Raw genomic sequence first — 27,055 nt, forward strand, 5'->3', positions numbered from 1 at the left:
CCACAGCCTGAGAGAGGAGATACAGTGTGAGAGAGAAGCAGACACAGCCTGAGAGAGGAGGTACATTGTGAGAGAGAAGCAGGCACAGCCTGAGAGATGAGATACAGTGTGAGAGAGAAGCAGACAAAGCCTGAGAGAGGAGGAACAGTGTGAGAGAGAAGCAGGCACAGCCTGAGAGAGGAGGAACAGTGTGAGAGAGAAGCAGACACAGCCTGAGAGAGGAGATACAGTGTGAGAGAGAAGCACACACAGCCTGAGAGAGGAGGTACAGTGTAACAGGGAGAGAGAGAAGCAGACACAGCCTGAGAGAGGAGGTACAGTGTGAGAGAGAAGCAGGCACAGCCTGAGAGAGGAGATACAGTGTAACAGGGAGAGAAGCAGACACAGCCTGAGAGAGGAGGTACAGTGTAACAGGGAGAGAAGCAGACACAGCCTGAGAGAGGAGGTACAGTGTGAGAGAGAAGCAGGCACAGCCTGAGAGAGGAGATACAGTGTGAGAGAGAAGCAGACACAGCCTGAGAGAGGAGATACAGTGTGAGAGAGAAGCAGACACAGACTGAGAGAGGAGATACAGTGTGAGAGAGAAGCAGACACAGCCTGAGAGAGGAGATACAGTGTGAGAGAGAAGCAGACACAGCCTGAGAGAGGAGATACAGTGTGAGAGAGAAGCACACACAGCCTGAGAGAGGAGATACAGTGTGAGAGAGAAGCACACACAGCCTGAGAGAGGAGGTACAGTGTGAGAGAGAAGCAGACACAGCCTGAGAGAGGAGATACAGTGTAACAGGGAGAGAAGCAGACACAGCCTGAGAGAGGAGGTACAGTGTAACAGGGAGAGAAGCAGACACAGCCTGAGAGAGGAGGTACAGTGTGAGAGAGAAGCAGGCACAGCCTGAGAGAGGAGATACAGTGTGAGAGAGAAGCAGACACAGCCTGAGAGAGGAGATACAGTGTGAGAGAGAAGCACACACAGCCTGAGAGAGGAGATACAGTGTGAGAGAGAAGCAGACACAGCCTGAGAGAGGAGATACAGTGTGAGAGAGAAGCAGACACAGCCTGAGAGAGGAGATACAGTGTGAGAGAGAAGCAGACACAGCCTGAGAGAGGAGGTACAGTATGAGAGAGAAGCAGACACAGCCTGAGAGAGGAGGTACAGTGTGAGAGAGAAGCAGGCACAGCCTGAGAGAGGAGGTACAGTGTGAGAGAGAAGCAGGCACAGCCGGAGAGAGGAGATACAGTGTGAGAGAGAAGCAGACACAGCCTGAGAGAGGAGATACAGTGTGAGAGAGAAGCACACACAGCCTGAGAGAGGAGATACAGTGTGAGAGAGAAGCAGACGCAGCCTGAGAGAGGAGATACAGTGTGAGAGAGAAGCACACACAGCCTGAGAGAGGAGATACAGTGTGAGAGAGAAGCACACACAGCCTGAGAGAGGAGGTACAGTGTGAGAGAGAAGCAGACACAGCCTGAGAGAGGAGGTACAGTGTGAGAGAGAAGCAGGCACAGCCTGAGAGAGGAGATACAGTGTGAGAGAGAAGCAGACACAGCCTGAGAGAGGAGGTACAGTGTGAGAGAGAAGCAGGCACAGCCTGAGAGAGGAGATACAGTGTGAGAGAGAGAAGCAGACACAGCCTGAGAGAGGAGGTACAGTTTGAGAGAGAGAAGCAGACACAGCCTGAGAGAGGAGATACAGTGTGAGAGAGAAGCACACACAGCCTGAGAGAGGAGATACAGTGTGAGAGAGAGAAGCAGACACAGCCTGAGAGAGGAGGTACAGTGTAACAGAGAGAGAGAGAAGCAGACACAGCCTGAGAGAGGAGATACAGTGTGAGAGAGAAGCACACACAGCCTGAGAGAGGAGATACAGTGTGAGAGAGAAGCAGACACAGCCTGAGAGAGGAGATACAGTGTGAGAGAGAAGCACACACAGCCTGAGAGAGGAGATACAGTGTGAGAGAGAAGCAGACACAGCCTGAGAGAGGAGGTACAGTGTGAGAGAGAAGCAGGCACAGCCTGAGAGAGGAGGTACAGTGTGAGAGAGAAGCAGACACAGCCTGAGAGAGGAGGTACAGTGTGAGAGAGAAGCAGGCACAGCCTGAGAGAGGAGGTACAGTGTGAGAGAGAAGCAGGCACAGCCTGAGAGAGGAGATACAGTGTGAGAGAGAAGCAGGCACAGCCAGAGAGAGGAGATACAGTGTGAGAGAGAAGCAGGCACAGCCTGAGAGAGGAGATACAGTGTGAGAGAGAAGCAGGCACAGCCTGAGAGAGGAGGTACAGTGTGAGAGAGAAGCAGGCATAGCCTGAGAGAGGAGGTACAGTGTGAGAGAGAAGCAGGCACAGCCTGAGAGAGGAGGTACAGTGTGAGAGAGAAGCAGGCACAGCCTGAGAGAGGAGGTACAGTGTGAGAGAGAAGCATACACAGCCTGAGAGAGGAGGTACAGTGTGAGAGAGAAGCAGGCACAGCCTGAGAGAGGAGATACAGTGTGAGAGAGAAAGAAGCAGGCACAGCCTGAGAGAGGAGATACAGTGTGAGAGAGAAGTAGGCAAAGCCTGAGAGAGGAGATACAGTGTGAGAGAGAAGCAGGCACAGCCTGAGAGAGGAGATACAGTGTAACAGGGAGAGAAGCAGGCACAGCCTGAGAGAGGAGGTACAGTGTGAGAGAGAGAGAAGCAGGCACAGCCTGAGAGAGGAGATACAGTGTGTGAGAGAGAGAAGCAGACACAGCCTGAGAGAGGAGATACAGTGTGAGAGAGAAGCAGACACAGCCTGAGAGAGGAGGTACAGTGTGAGAGAGAAGCAGACACAGCCTGAGAGAGGAGATACAGTGTGTGAGAGAGAAGCAGGCACAGCCTGAGAGAGGAGATACAGTGTGAGAGAGAAGCAGACACAGCCTGAGAGAGGAGGTACAGTGTGAGAGAGAAGCAGACACAGTCTGAGAGAGGAGGTACAGTGTGAGAGAGAAGCAGGCACAGCCTGAGAGAGGAGATACAGTTTGAGAGAGAAGCAGACACAGCCTGAGAGAGGAGGTACAGTGTGAGAGAGAAGCAGACACCGCCTGAGAGAGGAGGTACAGTGTGAGAGAGAAGCAGACACAGCCTGAGAGAGGAGGTACAGTGTGAGAGAGAAGCACACACAGCCTGAGAGAGGAGGTACAGTGTGAGAGAGAAGCAGGCACAGCCTGAGAGGAAAAACAGTGTGAGAGAGAATCAGACACAGCCTGAGAGAGGAGGTACAGTGTGAGAGAGAGAAGCAGGCACAGCCTGAGAGAGGAGATACAGTGTGAGAGAGAGAAGCAGACACAGCCTGAGAGAGGAGATACAGTGTGAGAGAGAGAGAAGCAGGCACAGCCTGAGAGAGGGGGTACAGTGTGAGAGAGAAGCAGACACAGCCTGAGAAAGGAGGTACAGTGTGAGAGAGAGAAGCAGACACAGCCTGAGAGAGGAGATACAGTGTGAGAGAGAGAGAAGCAGGCACAGCCTGAGAGAGGAGGTACAGTGTGAGAGAGAAGCAGACACAACCTGAGAGAGGAGGTACAGTGTGAGAGAGAAGCAGGCACAGCCTGAGAGAGGAGGTACAGTGTGAGAGAGAAGCAGACACAGCCTGAGAGAGGAGGTACAGTGTGAGAGAGAAGCAGACACAGCCTGAGAGAGGAGGTACAGTGTGAGAGAGAAGCAGGCACAGCCTGAGAGAGGAGATACAGTGTGAGAGAGAAGCAGGCACAGCCTGAGAGAGGAGGTACAGTGTGAGAGAGAAGCAGGCACAGCCTGAGAGAGGAGATACAGTGTGAGAGAGAAGCAGGCACAGCCTGAGAGAGGAGATACAGTGTGAGAGAGAAGCAGACACAGTCTGAGAGAGGAGATACAGTGTAACAGAGAGAGAAGCAGGCACAGCCTGAGAGAGGAGATACAGTGTGAGAGAGAGAAGCAGACACAGCCTGAGAGAGGAGGAACAGTGTAACAGAGAGAGAAGCAGGCACAGCCTGAGAGAGGAGATACAGTGTGAGAGAGAGAAGCAGACACTGCCTGAGAGAGGAGATACAGTGTGAGAGAGAAGCAGACACAGTCTGAGAGAGGAGATACAGTGTAACAGAGAGAGAAGCAGGCACAGCCTGAGAGAGGAGATACAGTGTGAGAGAGAGAAGCAGACACAGCCTGAGAGAGGAGATACAGTGTGAGGGAGAAGCAGGCACAGCCTGAGAGAGGAGATACAGTGTGAGAGAGAAGCAGACACAGCCTGAGAGAGGAGATACAGTGTGAGAGAGAAGCAGGCACAGCCTGAGAGAGGATGTACTGTGTGAGAGAGAAGCAGACACAGCCTGAGAGAGGAGATACAGTGTGAGAGAGAAGCAGACACAGCCTGAGAGAGGAGGTACAGTGTGAGAGAGAAGCAGACACAGCCTGAGAGAGGAGGTACAGTGTGAGAGAGAAGCAGACACAGCCTGAGAGAGGAGGTACAGTGTGAGAGAGAAGCAGGCACAGCCTGAGAGAGGAGGTACAGTGTGAGAGAGAAGCAGGCACAGCCTGAGAGAGGAGGTACAGTGTGAGAGAGAAGCAGACACAGCCTGAGAGAGGAGATACAGTGTGAGAGAGAAGCAGACACAGCCTGAAAGAGGAGATACAGTGTGAGAGAGAAGCAGACACAGCCTGAGAGAGGAGATACAGTGTGAGAGAGAAGCAGGCACAGCCTGAGAGAGGAGATATAGTGTAACAGAGAGAGAAGCAGGCACAGCCTGAGAGGAGATACAGTGTGAGAGAGAAGCAGACACAGCCTGAGAGAGGAGGTACAGTGTGAGAGAGAAGCAGACACAGCCTGAGAGAGGAGGTACAGTGTGAGAGAGAAGCAGACACAGCCTGAGAGAGGAGGTACAGTGTGAGAGAGAAGCAGACACAGCCTGAGAGACGAGGTACAGTGTGAGAGAGAAGCAGACACAGCCTGAGAGAGGAGGTACAGTGTGAGAGAGAAGCAGACACAGCCTGAGAGAGGAGGTACAGTGTGAGAGAGAAGCAGGCACAGCCTGAGAGAGGAGGTACAGTGTGAGAGAGAAGCAGGCACAGCCTGAGAGAGGAGATACAGTGTGAGAGAGAGAAGCAGACACAGCCTGAGAGAGGAGATACAGTGTGAGAGAGAAGCAGACACAGTCTGAGAGAGGAGATACAGTGTAACAGAGAGAGATGCAGGCACAGCCTGAGAGAGGAGATACAGTGTGAGAGAGAGAAGCAGACACAGCCTGAGAGAGGAGATACAGTGTGAGAGAGAAGCAGGCACAGCCTGAGAGAGGAGATACAGTGTGAGAGAGAAGCAGACACAGCCTGAGAGAGGAGATACAGTGTGAGAGAGAAGCAGGCACAGCCTGAGAGAGGAGGTACTGTGTGAGAGAGAAGCAGACACAGCCTGAGAGAGGAGATACAGTGTGAGAGAGAAGCAGACACAGCCTGAGAGAGGAGGTACAGTGTGAGAGAGAAGCAGACACAGCCTGAGAGAGGAGGTACAGTGTGAGAGAGAAGCAGACACAGCCTGAGAGAGGAGGTACAGTGTGAGAGAGAAGCAGGCACAGCCTGAGAGAGGAGGTACAGTGTGAGAGAGAAGCAGGCACAGCCTGAGAGAGGAGGTACAGTGTGAGAGAGAAGCAGACACAGCCTGAGAGAGGAGATACAGTGTGAGAGAGAAGCAGACACAGCCTGAAAGAGGAGATACAGTGTGAGAGAGAAGCAGACACAGCCTGAGAGAGGAGATACAGTGTGAGAGAGAAGCAGGCACAGCCTGAGAGAGGAGATATAGTGTAACAGAGAGAGAAGCAGGCACAGCCTGAGAGGAGATACAGTGTGAGAGAGAAGCAGACACAGCCTGAGAGAGGAGGTACAGTGTGAGAGAGAAGCAGACACAGCCTGAGAGAGGAGGTACAGTGTGAGAGAGAAGCAGACACAGCCTGAGAGAGGAGGTACAGTGTGAGAGAGAAGCAGACACAGCCTGAGAGACGAGGTACAGTGTGAGAGAGAAGCAGACACAGCCTGAGAGAGGAGGTACAGTGTGAGAGAGAAGCAGACACAGCCTGAGAGAGGAGGTACAGTGTGAGAGAGAAGCAGGCACAGCCTGAGAGAGGAGGTACAGTGTGAGAGAGAAGCAGGCACAGCCTGAGAGAGGAGGTACAGTGTGAGAGAGAAGCAGACACAGCCTGAGTGAGGAGATACAGTGTGAGAGAGAAGCACACACACCCTGAGAGAGGAGGTACAGTGTGAGAGAGAAGCAGACACAGCCTGAGAGACGAGGTACAGTGTGAGAGAGAAGCAGGCACAGCCTGAGAGAGGAGATACAGTGTGAGAGAGAAGAAGGCACAGCCTGAGAGAGGAGATACAGTGTGAGAGAAAAGCAGGCACAGCCTGAGAGAGGAGGTACAGTGTGAGAGAGAAGCAGGCACAGCCTGAGAGAGGAGATACAGTGTGAGAGAGAAGCAGGCACAGCCTGAGAGAGGAGGTACAGTGTGAGAGAGAAGCAGACACAGCCTGAGAGACGAGGTACAGTGTGAGAGAGAAGGCACAGCCTGAGAGAGGAGATACAGTGTGAGAGAGAAGCAGGCACAGCCTGAGAGGGGAGGTACAGTGTGAGAGAGAAGCAGACACAGCCTGAGAGAGGAGGTACAGTGTGAGAGAGAAGCAGACACAGCCTGAGAGACGAGGTACAGTGTGAGAGAGAAGAAGGCACAGCCTGAGAGAGGAGGTACAGTGTGAGAGAGAAGAAGAAACAGCCTGAGAGAGGAGATACAGTGTGAGAGAGAGAAGCAGACACAGCCTGAGAGAGGAGGTACAGTGTGAGAGAGAGAAGCAGACACAGCCTGAGAGACGAGGTACAGTGTGAGAGAGAAGCAGGCACAGCCTGAGAGAGGAGGTACAGTGTGAGAGAGAAGCAGACACAGCCTGAGAGACGAGGTACAGTGTGAGAGAGAAGCAGACACCGCCTGAGAGAGGAGATACAGTGTGAGAGAGATGCAGACACAGCCTGCGAGAGGAGGTACAGTGTGAGAGAGAAGCACACACAGCCTGAGAGAGGAGGTACAGTGTGAGAGAGAAGCAGACACAGCCTGAGAGAGGAGGTACAGTGTGAGAGAGAAGCAGGCACAGCCTGAGAGGAGGTACAGTGTGAGAGAGAAGCAGGCACAGCCTGAGAGAGGAGGAACAGTGTGAGAGAGAAGCAGACACAGCCTGAGAGAGGAGGTACTGTGTGAGAGAGAAGCAGAAACAGCCTGAGAGAGGAGGTACAGTGTGTGAGAGAAGCAGACACAGCCTGAGAGAGGAGGTACAGTGTGAGAGAGAAGCACACACAGCCTGAGAGAGGAGATACAGTGAGAGAGAGAAGCAGACACAGCCTGAGAGAGGAGATACGGTGTGAGAGAGAGAAGCAGACACAGCCTGAGAGAGGAGATACAGTGTGAGAGAGAGAAGCAGACACAGCCTGAGAGAGGAGGTACAGTGTGAGAGAGAAGCAGACACAGCCTGAGAGTGGAGGTACAGTGTGAGAGAGAAGCAGGCACAGCCTCAGAGAGGAGGTACAGTGTGAGAGATAAGCAGGCACAGCCTGAGAGAGGAGGTACAGTGTGAGAGAGAGAAGCAGACACAGCCTGAGAGAGGAGGTACAGTGTGAGAGAGAAGCAGGCACAGCCTGAGAGAGGAGTTACAGTGGGAGAGAGAAGCAGACACAGCCTGAGAGAGGAGGTACTGTGTGAGAAAGAGAGAAGCAGGCACAGCCTGAGAGAGGAGGTACAGTGTGAGAGAGAAGCAGGCACAGCCTGAGAGAGGAGATACAGTGTGAGAGAGAAGCAGACACAGCCTGAGAGAGGAGATACAGTGTGAGAGAGAAGCAGGCAAAGCCTGAGAGAGGAGATACAGTGTGAGAGAGAAGCAGGCACAGCCTGAGAGAGGAGGTACAGTGTGAGAGAGAAGCAGGCACAGCCTGAGAGAGGAGGTACAGTGTGAGAGAGAAGCAGGCACAGCCTGAGAGAGGAGGTACAGTGTGAGAGAGAAGCAGGCACAGCCTGAGAGAGGAGATACAGTGTGAGAGAGAAGCAGGCACAGCCTGAGAGAGGAGGTACAGTGTGAGAGAGAAGCAGGCACAGCCTGAGAGAGGAGATACAGTGTGAGAGAGAAGCAGGCACAGCCTGAGAGAGGAGGTACAGTGTGAGAGAGAAGCAGACACAGCCTGAGAGAGGAGGTACAGTGTGAGAGAGAAGCAGGCACAGCCTGAGAGAGGAGATACAGTGTGAGAGAGAAGCAGGCACAGCCTGAGAGAGGAGGTACAGTGTGAGAGAGAAGCAGACACAGCCTGAGAGAGGAGGTACAGTGTGAGAGAGAAGCAGACACAGCCTGAGAGAGGAGGTACAGTGTGAGAGAGAAGCAGGCACAGCCTGAGAGAGGAGATACAGTGTGAGAGAGAAGCAGACACAGCCTGAGAGAGGAGGTACAGTGTGAGAGAGAAGCATACACAGCCTGAGAGAGGAGATACAGTGTGAGAGAGAAGCAGGCACAGCCTGAGAGAGGAGATACAGTGTGAGAGAGAAGCAGACACAGCCTGAGAGAGGAGGTACAGTGTGAGAGAGAGAAGCAGGCACAGCCTGAGAGAGGAGGTACAGTGTGAGAGAGAAGCAGACACAGCCTGAGAGAGGAGGTACAGTGTGAGAGAGAAGCAGACACAGCCTGAGAGAGGAGGTACAGTGTGAGAGAGAAGCAGACACAGCCTGACAGAGGAGGTACAGTGTGAGAGAGAAGCAGACACAGCCTGAGAGAGTAGGTACAGTATGAGAGAGAAGCAGACACAGCCTGAGAGAGGAAGTACAGTGTGAGAGAGAAGCAGACACAGCCTGAGAGAGGAGATACAGTGTGAGAGAGAAGCAGACACAGCCTGAGAGAGGAGGTACAGTATGAGAGAGAAGCAGACACAGCCTGAGAGAGGAGATACAGTGTGAGAGAGAAGCAGACACAGCCTGAGAGAGGAGGTACAGTGTGAGAGAGAAGCAGGCACAGCCTGAGAGAGGAGGTACAGTGTGAGAGAGAAGCAGACACAGCCTGAGAGAGGAGGTACAGTGTGAGAGAGAAGCAGACACAGCCTGAGAGAGGAGGTACAGTGTGAGAGAGAGTGAAGCAGGCACAGCCTGAGAGAGGAGGTACAGTGTGAGAGAGAAGCAGGCACAGCCTGAGAGAGGAGATACAGTGTGTGAGAGAAGCAGGCACAGCCTGAGAGAGGAGGTACAGTGTGAGAGAGAAGCAGACACAGCCTGAGAGAGGAGGTACAGTGTGAGAGAGAAGCACACACAGCCTGAGAGAGGAGGTACAGTGTGAGAGAGAAGCAGGCACAGCCTGAGAGAGGAGATACAGTGTGAGAGAGAAGCAGGCACAGCCTGAGAGAGGAGATACAGTGTGAGAGAGAAGCAGGCACAGCCTGAGAGAGGAGATACAGTGTGAGAGAGAAGCAGGCACAGCCTGAGAGAGGAGGTACAGTGTGAGAGAGAAGCAGGCACAGCCTGAGAGAGGAGGTACAGTGTGAGAGAGAGAAGCAGGCACAGCCTGAGAGAGGAGGTACAGTGTGAGAGAGAAGCAGGCACAGCCTGAGAGAGGAGGTACAGTGTGAGAGAGAAGCAGACACAGCCTGAGAGAGGAGGTACAGTGTGAGAGAGAAGCAGGCACAGCCTGAGAGAGGAGGTACAGTGTAACAGGGAGAGAAGCATGCACAGCCTGAGAGACGAGGTACATTGTGAGAGAGAAGCAGACACAGCCTGAGAGAGGAGGTACAGTGTAACAGGGAGAGAAGCATGCACAGCCTGAGAGACGAGGTACAGTGTGAGAGAGAAGCATACACAGCCTGAGAGAGGAGATACAGTGTAACAGGGAGAGAAGCAGGCACAGCCTGAGAGAGGAGGTACAGTGTGAGAGAGAGAAGCAGGCACAGCCTGAGAGAGGAGGTACAGTGTGAGAGAGAAGCAGGCACAGCCTGAGAGAGGAGGTACAGTGTGAGAGAGAAGCAGACACAGCCTGAGAGAGGAGGTACAGTGTGAGAGAGAAGCAGGCACAGCCTGAGAGAGGAGGTACAGTGTGAGAGAGAAGCAGGCACATCCTGAGAGAGGAGGTACATTGTGAGAGAGAAGCAGACACAGCCTGAGAGAGGAGGTACAGTGTAAAAGGGAGAGAAGCATGCACAGCCTGAGAGACGAGGTACAGTGTGAGAGAGAAGCATACACAGCCTGAGAGAGGAGATACAGTGTAACAGGGAGAGAATCAGACACAGTCTGAGAGAGGAGATACAGTGTAACAGAGAGAGAAGCAGACACAGCCTGAGAGAGGAGGTACATTGTGACAGAGAGAGAATCAGACACAGTCTGAGAGAGGAGATACAGTGTAACAGAGAGAGAAGCAGACACAGCCTGAGAGAGGAGATACAGTGTGACAGGGAGAGAAGCAGGCACAGCCTGAGAGAGGAGGTACAGTGTAACAGAGAGAGAAGCAGACACAGCCTGAGAGAGGAGATACAGTGTAACAGAGAGAGAAGCAGACACAGCCTGAGAGAGGAGATACAGTGTAACAGAGAGAGAAGCAGACACAGCCTGAGAGAGGAGATACAGTGTGAGAGAGAAGCAGGCACAGCCTGAGAGAGGAGATACAGTGTGAGAGAAGCACACACAGCCTGACAGAGGAGGTACAGTGTGAGAGAGAAGCAGACACAGCCTGAGAGAGGAGGTACAGTGTGAGAGAGAAGCAGACACAGTCTGAGAGAGGAGATACAGTGTGAGAGAGAGAAGCAGACACAGCCTGAGAGAGGAGGTACAGTGTGAGAGAGAGAAGCAGACACAGCCTGAGAGAGGAGATACAGTGTGAGAGAGAAGCAGACACAGCCTGAGAGAGGAGGTACAGTGTGAGAGAGAAGCAGACACAGCCTGAGAGAGGAGGTACAGTGTGTGAGAGAGAAGCAGACACAGCCTGAGAGAGGAGATACAGTGTGAGAGAGAAGCAGACACAGCCTGAGAGAGGAGGTACAGTGTGAGAGAGAGTGAAGCAGGCACAGCCTGAGAGAGGAGGTACAGTGAGAGAGAGAAGGAGACACAGCCTGAGAGAGGAGATACAGTGTGAGAGAGAAGCAGGCACAGCCTGAGAGAGGAGATACAGTGTGTGAGAGAAGCAGGCACAGCCTGAGAGAGGAGGTACAGTGTGAGAGAGAAGCAGACACAGCCTGAGAGAGGAGGTACAGTGTGAGAGAGAAGCACCCACAGCCTGAGAGAGGAGGTACAGTGTGAGAGAGAAGCAGGCACAGCCTGAGAGAGGAGATACAGTGTGAGAGAGAAGCAGGCACAGCCTGAGAGAGGAGATACAGTGTGAGAGAGAAGCAGGCACAGCCTGAGAGAGGAGATACAGTGTGAGAGAGAAGCAGGCACAGCCTGAGAGAGGAGGTACAGTGTGAGAGAGAGAAGCAGGCACAGCCTGAGAGAGGAGGTACAGTGTGAGAGAGAAGCAGGCACAGCCTGAGAGAGGAGGTACAGTGTGAGAGAGAAGCAGACACAGCCTGAGAGAGGAGGTACAGTGTGAGAGAGAAGCAGGCACAGCCTGAGAGAGGAGGTACAGTGTGAGAGAAAAGCAGGCACAGCCTGAGAGAGGAGGTACAGTGTGAGAGAGAGAAGCAGGCACAGCCTGAGAGAGGAGGTACAGTGTGAGAGAGAAGCAGGCACAGCCTGAGAGAGGAGGTACAGTGTGAGAGAGAAGCAGGCACAGCCTGAGAGAGGAGGTACAGTGTGAGAGAGAGAAGCAGGCACAGCCTGAGAGAGGAGGTACAGTGTGAGAGAGAAGCAGGCACAGCCTGAGAGAGGAGGTACAGTGTGAGAGAGAAGCAGACACAGCCTGAGAGAGGAGGTACAGTGTGAGAGAGAAGCAGGCACAGCCTGAGAGAGGAGGTACAGTGTGAGAGAGAAGCAGGCACATCCTGAGAGAGGAGGTACAGTGTGAGAGAGAAGCAGACACAGCCTGAGAGAGGAGGTACAGTGTAACAGGGAGAGAAGCATGCACAGCCTGAGAGACGAGGTACAGTGTGAGAGAGAAGCATACACAGCCTGAGAGAGGAGATACAGTGTAACAGGGAGAGAATCAGACACAGTCTGAGAGAGGAGATACAGTGTAACAGAGAGAGAAGCAGACACAGCCTGAGAGAGGAGGTACAGTGTGACAGAGAGAGAATCAGACACAGTCTGAGAGAGGAGATACAGTGTAACAGAGAGAGAAGCAGACACAGCCTGAGAGAGGAGATACAGTGTGACAGGGAGAGAAGCAGGCACAGCCTGAGAGAGGAGGTACAGTGTAACAGAGAGAGAAGCAGACACAGCCTGAGACAGGAGATACAGTGTAACAGAGAGAGAAGCAGACACAGCCTGAGAGAGGAGATACAGTGTGAAAGGGAGAGAAGCAGACACAGCATGAGAGAGGAGATACAGTGTAACAGAGAGAGAAGCAGACACAGCCTGAGAGAGGAGATACAGTGTAACAGAGAGAGAAGCAGACACAGCCTGAGAGAGGAGATACAGTGTAATAGAGAGAGAAGCAGACACAGCCTGAGAGAGGAGATACAGTGTAACAGAGAGAGAAGCAGACACAGCCTGAGAGAGGAGATACAGTGTAATAGAGAGAGAAGCAGACACAGCCTGAGAGAGGAGATACAGTGTAATAGAGAGAAGCAGACACAGCCTGAGAGAGGAGATACAGTGTAACAGAGAGAGAAGCAGACACAGCCTGAGAGAGGAGATACAGTGTAACAGAGAGAGAAGCAGGCACAGCCTGAGAGAGGAGATACAGTGTGACAGGGAGAGAAGCAGACACAGCCTGAGAGAGGAGATACAGTGTAACAGAGAGAGAAGCAGACACAGCCTGAGAGAGAAGATACAGTGTGACAGGGAGAGAAGCAGGCACAGCCTGAGAGAGGAGATACAGTGTAACAGAGAGAGAAGCAGACACAGCCTGAGAGAGGAGATACAGTGTGACAGGGAGAGAAGCAGACACAGCCTGAGAGAGGAGTTACAGTGTAACAGAGAGAGAAGCAGACACAGCCTGAGAGAGGAGATATAGTGTAACAGGGAGAGAAGCAGACACAGCCTGAGAGAGGAGATACAGTGTGAGAGAGAAGCAGGCACAGCCTGAGAGGAGATACAGTGTGAGAGAGAAGCAGACACAGCCTGAGAGAGGAGATACAGTGTAATAGAGAGAGAAGCAGACACAGCCTGAGAGAGGAGATACAGTGTAATAGAGAGAGAAGCAGGCACAGCCTGAGAGAGGAGATACAGTGTAACAGGGAGAGAAGCAGACACAGCCTGAGAGAGGAGATACAGTGTGAGAGAGAAGCAGGCAGAGCCTGAGTGGAGATACAGTGTGATAGAGAAGCAGACACAGCCTGAGAGAGGAGATACAGTGTAATAGAGAGAGAAGCAGACACAGCCTGAGAGAGGAGATACAGTGTGAGAGAGAAGCAGACACAGCCTGAGAGAGGAGGTACAGTGTAACAGAGAGAGAAGCAGACACAGCCTGAGAGAGGAGGTACAGTGTGAGAGAGAGAGAAGCACACACAGCCTGAGAGAGGAGATACAGTGTAATAGAGAGAGAAGCACATCCCATATACTGAGAATGACCTGAGAAGGAGATAACAATACACAGACTGACCTCACAGTGAGGTGACCAAGAGGACGAGATACAATGTAACTACATTTAAAGACATGCTCCAGTAGCCCGAGGGTAAACGTATGAACTCTGACACTCACCGAGGTGCCAGACACCCATGGGATCGGGACACGGTTTGTCACCACCCAGTAGTTGTCAGACAGAGCTGCCACATCAGGGTAAGCTCGCCCGCTGCGGTTATAATAACTACCCGGGGGCAACTTTACCGGAGCCTTCAGATATCGCCCCACGGCAGAGACCTGGAGACAGAGCAAGAGAGAGAGATGGAGAACAGAGACAGCTAGTCACAGATAGAAAGAGGGACAGCAGGACAATCATTTACAGAGAGAAGAGAGCAACCCACATGGAGACCTGGAGAGAGGCAAAGTAAATGTTAGACAGTTTATAGAGGAAGAGTTATCCACTGCAGACACACCGGGGCTTATTCAGTACAGTGAGATTGTGCCACATGGAACTATGTATCATTTTCTTACTCATTGGGGAATATTCAATAGAGAGAGTGCAGAAGACATCCACTCAGGGAGATACAGAGAGGGACAGTCCTGGAACAAGAGAAAAACACTAAAATGACTAATCACCACAAAGGCCTAGAGAGATAGACCTTCCAGTACCTGATAGTCTGGCATGGGGAAGACATTGCTGAAGCCGCCGCCACTGATGTAATCTGTCACCTCGCAGGTCACCTGGAAGGGGTTCTTAAAGGATGTCCCCCCCACTGAGGTTACATAGGGGCTGTGAGGAGACACCATAATAAAGAGGGATTTTATTATGACCTGTGATACGAGGAGATACACAGCTCTGGAAGGAGCTCCAATATGGGTCTTCTCATATTTCCTAATCACCATAAATAGACATCTTAACCACAGGAGATTTGTGTGTATCCAATCGCATACTGTACCTGAGCAGTGTCCCAATATCAAACAAACTCAGTACAACTGATATTACCTCTACGACTATTACCCCTATATTTATTCAAATCTTAACACAATAAATAGACTTCCCATAACCAGCCATCACTCCATAAGATTTCCCCTCACCCCGTTAATGTGAGGACCTTTCTACCATAATTCCACAATCACACGCTCCTTCATTCTCTGAACAGCAAGCGCACATTATCAAAGCACACGGGCTAGGAGAAGATGTCCCGACACACAAGGCCTCTTCCAACCGCAGGAGCAGAACATCCTGAATGCAGGACTGTGCTCTTTTATTTAACATTAGACCCATGATCAGAGGTAACATAAACACTGTGACAATAATACTCCTCTAACCAGCTATGGAACACGCGTCCATACTGCCTAGCTCAGGAGCAGATACAATAGGAAGCTTGCTCTCTGCAACATTAAGAAAATACTCTGTAACCCTGAAATCCCTCAGATCCAAGGAAGATACTCTGTAACCCTGAGATCCCTCAGATCCAAGGGAAGATACTCTGTAACCATGAGATCCCTCAGATCCAAGGGAAGATACTCCTCAACCCTGAGATCCCTCAGATCCAAGGGAAGATACTCTGTAACCCTGGGACTCTTCAGATACAAAAGATGATATTTTACTTTGTAACCATTTCTCCTTCATGTCTATAACATAGCAACCACAGTTGTATTTCCCCATGTTATCTATCCCCACCTTCCTCCATGTTATCCATCCCCACCTTCCCCCATGTTATCCATCCCCACCTTCCCTCGTTATCAATCCTCACCTTCCCCCATGTTATTCATCCCCACCTTCCCCCATGTTATCCATCCCCACCTTCTCCCATGTTAACCATCCCCACCTTCCCCCATGTTATCCATCCCCACCTTCCCCCATGTTATCAATCCTCACCTTCCCCCATGTTATCCATCCCCACCTTCCCCCATGTTATCCATCCCCACCTTCCCTCATGTTATCCATCCCCACCTTCCCCCATGTTATCCATCCCCACCTTCCCCCATGTTATCCATCCCCACCTTCCCCCATGTTATCCATCCCCACCTTCCCCCATGTTATCCATCCCCACCTTCCCCCATGTTATCCATCCCCACCTTCCCCCATGTTATCCATCCCCACCTACCCCCATGTTATCAGTCCCCACCTTCCCCCATGTTATTTATCCACACCTTCCCCCATGTTATCCATCCCCACCTTCCCCATGTTATCCATCCCCACCTTCCCCCATGTTATCCATCCCCACCTTCCCCATGTTATCCATCCCCACCTTCCCCCATGTTATCAATCCCCACCTTCCCCCATGTTATCAATCCCCACCTTCCCCCATGTTATCCATCGCCACCTTCCCCCATGTTATCCATCCCAACCTTCCCCCATGTTATCAATCCCCACCTTCCCCCATGTTATCCATCCCCACCTTCCCCCATGTTATCCATCCCCACCTTCCCCCATGTTATCCATCCCCACCTTCCCCCATGTTATCCATCCCCACCTTCCCCCATGTTATCCATCCCTACCTTCCCCCATGTTATCCATCCCCACTTTCCCCCATGTTATCCATCCCCACCTTCCCCCATGTTATCCATCCCCACCTTCCCCCATGTTATCCATCCCCACCTTCCCCCATGTTATTCATCCCCACCTTCCCCCATGTTATCCATCCCTACCTTCCCCCATGTTATCCATCCCCACCTTCCCCCATGTTATCCATCCCCACCTTCCCCCATGTTATCAATCCCAACCTTCCCCCATGTTATCAATCCCCACCTTCCCCCATGTTATCCATCCCCACCTTCCCCATGTTATCCATCCCCACCTTCCCCCATGTTATCCACCCCACCTTCCCCCATGTTATCAATCCCAAACTTCCCCCATGTTATCAATCCCAACCTTCCCCCATGTTATCAATCCCCACCTTCCCCCATGTTATCCATCCCCACCTTCCCCCATGTTATTCATCCCCACCTTCCCCCATGTTATCCATCCCTACCTTCCCCCATGTTATCCATCCCCACCTTCCCCCATGTTATCCATCCCCACCTTCCCCCATGTTATCCATCCCCACCTTCCCCCATGTTATCCATCCCCACCTTCCCCCATGTTATCCATCCCCAACCTTCCCCATGTTATCCATCCCCACCTTCCCCCATGTTATCCATCCCCACCTTCCCCCATGTTATCAATCCCAACCTTCCCCCATGTTATCAATCCCCACCTTCCCCCATGTTATCAATCCCCACCTTCCCCCATGTTATCCATCCCCACCTTCCCCCATGTTATCCATCCCCACCTTCCCCCATGTTATCCATCCCCACCTTCCCCATGTTATCCATCCCCACCTTCCCCCATGTTATCCACCCCACCTTCCCCCATGTTATCAATCCCAAACTTCCCCCATGTTATCAATCCCAACCTTCCCCCATGTTATCAATCCCCACCTTCCCCCATGTTATCTATCCCCACCTTCCCCCATGTTATCTATCCCCACCTTCCCCCATGTTATCCATCCCCACCTTCCCCCATGTTATCCATCCCCACCTTCCCCCATGTTATCCATCCCAACCTTCCCCCATGTTATCCATCCCCACCTTCCCCCATGTTATCCATCCCTACCTTCCCCCATGTTATCCATCCCCACCTTCCCCCATGTTATCCATCCCCACCTTCCCCCATGTTATCCATCCCCACCTTCCCCCATGTTATCCATCCCCACCTTCCCCCATGTTATCCATCCCCACCTTCCCCATGTTATCCATCCCCACCTTCCCCCATGTTATCCATCCCCACCTTCCCCCATGTTATCAATCCCAACCTTCCCCCATGTTATCAATCCCCATCTTCCCCCATGTTATCAATCCCCATCTTCCCCCATGTTATCCATCCCCATCTTCCCCCATGTTATCCATCCCCACCTTCCCCCATGTTATCCATCCCCACCTTCCCCCATGTTATCCATCCCCACCTTCCCCCATGTTATCCATCCCCACCTTCCCCATGTTATCCATCCCCACCTTCCCCCATGTTATCCATCCCCACCTTCCCCCATGTTATCAATCCCAACCTTCCCCCATGTTATCAATCCCCACCTTCCCCCATGTTATCAATCCCCACCTTCCCCCATGTTATCTATCCCCACCTTCCCCCATGTTATCCATCCCCACCTTCCCCCATGTTATCCATCCCCACCTTCCCCCATGTTATCCATCCCAACCTTCCCCCATGTTATCCAACCCCACCTTCCCCCATGTTATCCATCCCAACCTTCCCCCATGTTATCCATCCCAACCTTCCCCCATGTTATCCATCCAAACCTTCCCCATGTTATCCATCCCCACCTTCCCCCATGTTATCCATCCCCACCTTCCCCCATGTTATCCATCCCCACCTTCCTCCATGTTATCCATCCACACCTTCCCCATGTTATCCATCCCCACCTTCCCCATGTTATCCATCCCCACCTTCCCCCATGTTATCCATCCCCACCATCCCCCATGTTATCCATCCCCACCTTCCCCCATGTTATCCATCCCCTACCTTCCCCCATGTTATCCATCCCCACCTTCCCCCATGTTATCCATCCCAACCTTCCCCCATGTTATCCATCCCCACCTAACCCGATGTTATCCATCCCCACCTTCCTCCATGTTATCCATCCCCACCTTCCCCCATGTTATCCATCCCCACCTTCTCCCATGTTATCCATCCCCACCTTCCCCCATGTTATCCATCCCCACCTTCCTCCATGTTATCCTTTCCCACCTTCCCCCATGTTATCCATCCCCACCTTCTCCCATGTTATCCATCCCAACCTTCCCCCATGTTATCCATCCCCACCTAACCCGATGTTATCCATCCCCACCTTCCTCCATGTTATCCATCCCCACCTTCCCCATGTTATCCATCCCCACCTTCCCCCATGTTATCCATCCCCACCATCCCCCATGTTATCCATCCCCACCTTCCCCCATGTTATCCATCCCCTACCTTCCCCCATGTTATCCATCCCCACCTTCCCCCATGTTATCCATCCCAACCTTCCCCCATGTTATCCATCCCCACCTAACCCGATGTTATCCATCCCCACCTTCCTCCATGTTATCCATCCCCACCTTCCCCCATGTTATCCATCCCCACCTTCTCCCATGTTATCCATCCCCACCTTCTCCCATGTTATCCATCCCCACCTACCCCCATGTTATCCATCCCCACCTTCCCCCATGTTATCCATCCTTACCTTCCCCTATGTTATCCATCCCAACCTTCTCCCATGTTATCCATCCCCACCTATCCCCATGTTATCCATCCCTACCTTCCCCCATGTTATCCATCCCCACCTTCCCCCATGTTATCCATCCCCACCTTCCCCATGTTATCCATCCCCACCTTCCCCATGTTATCCATCCCCACCTTCCCCATGTTATCCATCCCCACCTTCCCCCATGTTATCCATCCCCACCATCCCCCATGTTATACATTCCCACCTTCCCCCATGTTATCCATCCCCACCTTCCCCCATGTTATCCATCCCCACCTTCCTCCATGTTATCCATCCCCACCTTCCCCATGTTATCCATCCCCACCTTCCCCCATGTTATCCATCCCCACCTTCCCCCATATTATCCATCCCCACCTTCCCCCATGTTATCCATCCCCACCTTCCCCCATATTATCCATCCCCACCTTCCCCCATGTTATCCATCCCCACCTTCCCCCATGTTATCCATCCCCAACCTTCCCCATGTTATCCATCCCCACCTTCCCCCATGTTATCCATCCCCACCTTCCCCCATGTTATCAATCCCAACCTTCCCCCATGTTATCAATCCCCACCTTCCCCCATGTTATCAATCCCCACCTTCCCCCATGTTATCCATCCCCACCTTCCCCCATGTTATCCATCCCCACCTTCCCCCATGTTATCCATCCCCACCTTCCCCATGTTATCCATCCCCACCTTCCCCCATGTTATCCACCCCACCTTCCCCCATGTTATCAATCCCAAACTTCCCCCATGTTATCAATCCCAACCTTCCCCCATGTTATCAATCCCCACCTTCCCCCATGTTATCTATCCCCACCTTCCCCCATGTTATCTATCCCCACCTTCCCCCATGTTATCCATCCCCACCTTCCCCCATGTTATCCATCCCCACCTTCCCCCATGTTATCCATCCCAACCTTCCCCCATGTTATCCATCCCCACCTTCCCCCATGTTATCCATCCCTACCTTCCCCCATGTTATCCATCCCCACCTTCCCCCATGTTATCCATCCCCACCTTCCCCCATGTTATTCATCCCCACCTTCCCCCATGTTATCCATCCCCACCTTCCCCCATGTTATCCATCCCCACCTTCCCCATGTTATCCATCCCCACCTTCCCCCATGTTATCCATCCCCACCTTCCCCCATGTTATCAATCCCAACCTTCCCCCATGTTATCAATCCCCATCTTCCCCCATGTTATCAATCCCCATCTTCCCCCATGTTATCCATCCCCATCTTCCCCCATGTTATCCATCCCCACCTTCCCCCATGTTATCCATCCCCACCTTCCCCCATGTTATCCATCCCCACCTTCCCCCATGTTATCCATCCCCACCTTCCCCATGTTATCCATCCCCACCTTCCCCCATGTTATCCATCCCCACCTTCCCCCATGTTATCAATCCCAACCTTCCCCCATGTTATCAATCCCCACCTTCCCCCATGTTATCAATCCCCACCTTCCCCCATGTTATCCATCCCCACCTTCCCCCATGTTATCCATCCCCACCTTCCCCCATGTTATCCATCCCAACCTTCCCCCATGTTATCCAACCCCACCTTCCCCCATGTTATCCATCCCAACCTTCCCCCATGTTATCCATCCAAACCTTCCCCATGTTATCCATCCCCACCTTCCCCCATGTTATCCATCCCCACCTTCCCCCATGTTATCCATCCCCACCTTCCCCCATGTTATCCATCCCCACCTTCCTCCATGTTATCCATCCACACCTTCCCCCATGTTATCCATCCCCACCTTCCCCATGTTATCCATCCCCACCTTCCCCATGTTATCCATCCCCACCTTCCCCATGTTATCCATCCCCACCTTCCCCCATGTTATCCATCCCCACCATCCCCCATGTTATCCATCCCCACCTTCCCCCATGTTATCCATCCCCTACCTTCCCCCATGTTATCCATCCCCACCTTCCCCCATGTTATCCATCCCAACCTTCCCCCATGTTATCCATCCCCACCTAACCCGATGTTATCCATCCCCACCTTCCTCCATGTTATCCATCCCCACCTTCCCCCATGTTATCCATCCCCACCTTCTCCCATGTTATCCATCCCCACCTACCCCCATGTTATCCATCCCCACCTTCCCCCATGTTATCCATCCTTACCTTCCCCTATGTTATCCATCCTTACCTTCCCCTATGTTATCCATCCCCACCTTCTCCCATGTTATCCATCCCCACCTATCCCCATGTTATCCATCCCCACCTTCCCCCATGTTATCCATCCCCACCTTCCCCATGTTATCCATCCCCACCTTCCCCATGTTATCCATCCCCACCTTCCCCATGTTATCCATCCCCACCTTCCCCCATGTTATCCATCCCCACCATCCCCCATGTTATACATCCCCACCTTCCCCCATGTTATCCATCCCCACCTTCCCCCATGTTATCCATCCCCACCTTCCTCCATGTTATCCATCCCCACCTTCCCCATGTTATCCATCCCCACCTTCCCCCATGTTATCCATCCCCACCTTCCCCCATATTATCCATCCCCACCTTCCCCCATGTTATCCATCCCCACCTTCCCCCATATTATCCATCCCCACCTTCCCCCATGTTATCCATCCCCACCTTCCCCCATGTTATCCATCCCCACCTTCCCCCATGTTATCCATCCCCACCTTCTCCCATGTTATCCATCCCCACCTTCCCCCATGTTATCCATCCCCACCTTCCCCCATGTTATCCATCCCCACCTACCCCCATGTTATCCATCCCCACCTTCCCCCATGTTATCCATCCACACCTTCCCCCATGTTATCCATCCCCACCTTCTCCCATGTTATCCAACCCCACCTTCCCCTATGTTATCCATCCCCACCTTCCCCCATGTTATCCATCCCCACCTTTCCCCATGTTATCCATCCCCACCGTCCCCCATGTTATCCATCCCCACCTTCCCCCATGTTATCCATCCCCACCTTCTCCCATGTTATCCATCCCCACCTTCCCCATGTTATCCATCCCCACCTACTCCCATGTTATCCACCCCCACCTTCTCCCATGTTATCCATCCCCACCTTCCCCCATGTTATCAATCCCCACCTTCCCCCATGTTATCCATCCCCACCTTCTCCCATGTTATCCATCCCCACCTTCCCCCATGTTATCCATCCCAACCTTCCCCCATGTTATCCATCCACACCTTCCCCCATGTTATCCATCCCCACCTTCCCCCATGTTATCCATCCCCACCTTCCCCCATGTTATCCATCCCCACCTTCTCCCATATTATTCACCCCCACCTTCCCCCATGTTATCCATCCCCACCTTCCCCCATGTTATCCATCCCCACCTTCTCCCATGTTATCCACCCCCACCTTCTCCCATGTTATCCATCCCCACCTTCCCCCATGTTATCCATCCCCACCTTCCCCCATGTTATCCATCCCCACCTTCTCCCATGTTATCCATCCCCACCTTCCCCCATGTTATCCATCCCCACCTTCCTCCATGTTATCCATCCCCACCTTCCCCCATGTTATCCACCCCACCTTCCCCCATGTTATCCATCCCCACCTTCTCCCATGTTATCCATCCCCACCTTCCCCCATGTTATCCATCCCAACCTTCCCCCATGTTATCCATCCCCACCTTCCCCCATGTTATCCATCCCCACCTTCCCCATGTTATCCATCCCCACCTTCCCCATGTTATCCATCCCCACCTTCCCCATGTTAACCATCCCCACCTTCCCCCATGTTAACCATCCCCACCTTCCCCCATGTTAACCATCCCCACCTTCCCCCATGTTATCCATCCCCACCACCATGTTATCCATCCCCACCTTCCCCCATGTTATCCATCCCAACCTTCCCCCATGTTATCCATCCCCACCTTCCCCCATGTTATCCATCCCCACCTTTCCCCATGTTATCCATCCACACCTTCTCCCATGTTATCCATCCCCACCTTCCCCATGTTATCCATCCCCACCTTCCCCCATGTTATCCATCACCACCTTCCCCATGTTAACCATCCCCACCTGCCCCCATGTTATCCATCCCCACCTTCCCCCATGTTATCCATCCCCACCTTCCCCCATGTTATCCATCCCCACCTTCTCCCATGTTATCCATCCCCACCTTCCCCTATGTTATCCATCCCCACCTTCCCCCATGTTATCCATCCCCACCTTCTCCCATGTTATCAATCCCAACCTTCCCCCATGTTATCCATCCACACCTTCTCCCATGTTATCCATCCCCACCTTCTCCCATGTTATCCATCCCCACCTTCCCCCATGTTATCCATCCCCACCTTCCCCCATGTTATCCATCCCCACCTTCCCCAATGTTATCCATCCCCACCTTCCCCCATGTTATCCATCCCCACCTTCCCCCATGTTATCCATCCCCACCTTCCCCCATGTTATCCATCCCCACCTTCTCCCATGTTATCCATCCCCACCTTCCCCCATGATATCCATCCCCACCTTCCCCCATGTTATCCATCCCAACCTTCCCCCATGTTATCCATCCACACCTTCCCCCATGTTATCCATCCCCACCTTCCCCCATGTTATCCATCCCCACCTTCCCCCATGTTATCCATCCCCACCTTCTCCCATGTTATCCATCCCCACCTTCCCCATGTTATCCATCCCCACCTACTCCCATGTTATCCACCCCCACCTTCTCCCATGTTATCCATCCCCACCTTCCCCCATGTTATCAATCCCCACCTTCCCCCATGTTATCCATCCCCACCTTCTCCCATGTTATCCATCCCCACCTTCCCCCATGTTATCCATCCCAACCTTCCCCCATGTTATCCATCCACACCTTCCCCCATGTTATCCATCCCCACCTTCCCCCATGTTATCCATCCCCACCTTCCCCCATGTTATCCATCCCCACCTTCTCCCATATTATTCACCCCCACCTTCCCCCATGTTATCCATCCCCACCTTCCCCCATGTTATCCATCCCCACCTTCTCCCATGTTATCCACCCCCACCTTCTCCCATGTTATCCATCCCCACCTTCCCCCATGTTATCCATCCCCACCTTCCCCCATGTTATCCATCCCCACCTTCTCCCATGTTATCCATCCCCACCTTCCCCCATGTTATCCATCCCCACCTTCCTCCATGTTATCCATCCCCACCTTCCCCCATGTTATCCACCCCACCTTCCCCCATGTTATCCATCCACACCTTCTCCCATGTTATCCATCCCCACCTTCCCCTATGTTATCCATCCCAACCTTCCCCCATGTTATCAATCCCAACCATCCCCCATGTTATCCATCCCCACCTTCCCTATGTTATCCATCCCAACCTTCTCCCATGTTATCCATCCCCACCTTCCCCCATGTTATCCATCCCAACCTTCCCCCATGTTATCCATCCCCACCTTCCCCCATGTTATCCATCCCCACCTTCCCCATGTTATCCATCCCCACCTTCCCCATGTTATCCATCCCCACCTTCCCCATGTTAACCATCCCCACCTTCCCCCATGTTAACCATCCCCACCTTCCCCCATGTTATCCATCCACACCTTCTCCCATGTTATCCATCCCCACCTTCTCCCATGTTATCCATCCCCACCTTCCCCCATGTTATCCATCCCCACCTTCCCCCATGTTATCCATCCCCACCTTCCCCAATGTTATCCATCCCCACCTTCCCCCATGTTATCCATCCCCACCTTCCCCCATGTTATCCATCCCCACCTTCCCCCATGTTATCCATCCCCACCTTCTCCCATGTTATCCATCCCCACCTTCCCCCATGATATCCATCCCCACCTTCCCCCATGTTATCCATCCCAAACTTCCCCCATGTTATCCATCCACACCTTCCCCCATGTTATCCATCCCCACCTTCCCCCATGTTATCCATCCCCACCTTCCCCCATGTTATCCATCCCCACCTTCTCCCATGTTATCCATCCCCACCTTCCCCATGTTATCCATCCCCACCTACTCCCATGTTATCCACCCCCACCTTCTCCCATGTTATCCATCCCCACCTTCCCCCATGTTATCAATCCCCACCTTCCCCCATGTTATCCATCCCCACCTTCTCCCATGTTATCCATCCCCACCTTCCCCCATGTTATCCATCCCAACCTTCCCCCATGTTATCCATCCACACCTTCCCCCATGTTATCCATCCCCACCTTCCCCCATGTTATCCATCCCCACCTTCCCCCATGTTATCCATCCCCACCTTCTCCCATATTATTCACCCCCACCTTCCCCCATGTTATCCATCCCCACCTTCCCCCATGTTATCCATCCCCACCTTCTCCCATGTTATCCACCCCCACCTTCTCCCATGTTATCCATCCCCACCTTCCCCCATGTTATCCATCCCCACCTTCCCCCATGTTATCCATCCCCACCTTCTCCCATGTTATCCATCCCCACCTTCCCCCATGTTATCCATCCCCACCTTCCTCCATGTTATCCATCCCCACCTTCCCCCATGTTATCCACCCCACCTTCCCCCATGTTATCCATCCACACCTTCTCCCATGTTATCCATCCCCACCTTCCCCTATGTTATCCATCCCAACCTTCCCCCATGTTATCAATCCCAACCATCCCCCATGTTATCCATCCCCACCTTCCCCATGTTATCCATCCCCACCTTCCCCCATGTTATCCATCCCCACCTTCCCCATGTTATCCATCCCCACCTTCCCCATGTTATCCATCCCCACCTTCCCCCATGTTATCCATCCCCACCTTCCCCATGTTATCCATCCCCACCTTCCCCATGTTAACCATCCCCACCTTCCCCCATGTTAACCATCCCCACCTTCCCCCATGTTAACCATCCCCACCTTCCCCCATGTTATCCATCCCCACCACCATGTTATCCATCCCCACCTTCCCCCATGTTATCCATCCCAACCTTCCCCCATGTTATCCATCCCCACCTTCCCCCATGTTATCCATCCCCACCTTTCCCCATGTTATCCATCCACACCTTCTCCCATGTTATCCATCCCCACCTTCCCCATGTTATCCATCCCCACCTTCCCCCATGTTATCCATCCCCACCTTCCCCATGTTAACCATCCCCACCTGCCCCCATGTTATCCATCCCCACCTTCCCCCATGTTATCCATCCCCACCTTCCCCCATGTTATCCATCCCCACCTTCTCCCATGTTATCCATCCCCACCTTCCCCCATGTTATCCATCCCCACCTTCCCCATGTTATCCATCCCCACCTTCCCCATGTTATCCATCCCCACCTTCCCCATGTTAACCATCCCCACCTTCCCCCATGTTAACCATCCCCACCTTCCCCCATGTTATCCATCCACACCTTCTCCCATGTTATCCATCCCCACCTTCTCCCATGTTATCCATCCCCACCTTCCCCCATGTTATCCATCCCCACCTTCCCCCATGTTATCCATCCCCACCTTCCCCAATGTTATCCATCCCCACCTTCCCCCATGTTATCCATCCCCACCTTCCCCCATGTTATCCATCCCCACCTTCCCCCATGTTATCCATCCCCACCTTCTCCCATGTTATCCATCCCCACCTTCCCCCATGATATCCATCCCCACCTTCCCCCATGTTATCCATCCCAAACTTCCCCCATGTTATCCATCCACACCTTCCCCCATGTTATCCATCCCCACCTTCCCCCATGTTATCCATCCCCACCTTCCCCCATGTTATCCATCCCCACCTTCTCCCATGTTATCCATCCCCACCTTCCCCATGTTATCCATCCCCACCTACTCCCATGTTATCCACCCCCACCTTCTCCCATGTTATCCATCCCCACCTTCCCCCATGTTATCAATCCCCACCTTCCCCCATGTTATCCATCCCCACCTTCTCCCATGTTATCCATCCCCACCTTCCCCCATGTTATCCATCCCAACCTTCCCCCATGTTATCCATCCACACCTTCCCCCATGTTATCCATCCCCACCTTCCCCCATGTTATCCATCCCCACCTTCCCCCATGTTATCCATCCCCACCTTCTCCCATATTATTCACCCCCACCTTCCCCCATGTTATCCATCCCCACCTTCCCCCATGTTATCCATCCCCACCTTCTCCCATGTTATCCACCCCCACCTTCTCCCATGTTATCCATCCCCACCTTCCCCCATGTTATCCATCCCCACCTTCCCCCATGTTATCCATCCCC

At 52.8% G+C, this 27,055-nt stretch overlaps 1 protein-coding gene across 1 annotated transcript in view; it reads right to left on the reverse strand.

Moving 5' to 3' along the window:
* The window catches only part of LOC142484982 (tripeptidyl-peptidase 1-like), a 150,593-nt gene extending 136,137 nt beyond the window's left edge, over positions 1–14,456 (reverse strand). The window contains exons 1-2 of the mRNA XM_075584221.1: positions 14,304–14,456; positions 13,773–13,931 (exon numbers count right to left, since the gene is read on the reverse strand). Coding sequence (XP_075440336.1) covers positions 13,773–13,931; positions 14,304–14,441 — 297 coding nt within the window. The 5' untranslated portion in view covers positions 14,442–14,456. The remainder of the gene's footprint in view (positions 1–13,772; positions 13,932–14,303) is intronic.
* Positions 14,457–27,055: the final 12,599 nt, after the last annotated feature.

This window comes from Ascaphus truei, unplaced genomic scaffold (assembly GCF_040206685.1).
Source record: "Ascaphus truei isolate aAscTru1 unplaced genomic scaffold, aAscTru1.hap1 HAP1_SCAFFOLD_496, whole genome shotgun sequence".
Lineage (NCBI taxonomy): Eukaryota > Metazoa > Chordata > Amphibia > Anura > Ascaphidae > Ascaphus > Ascaphus truei.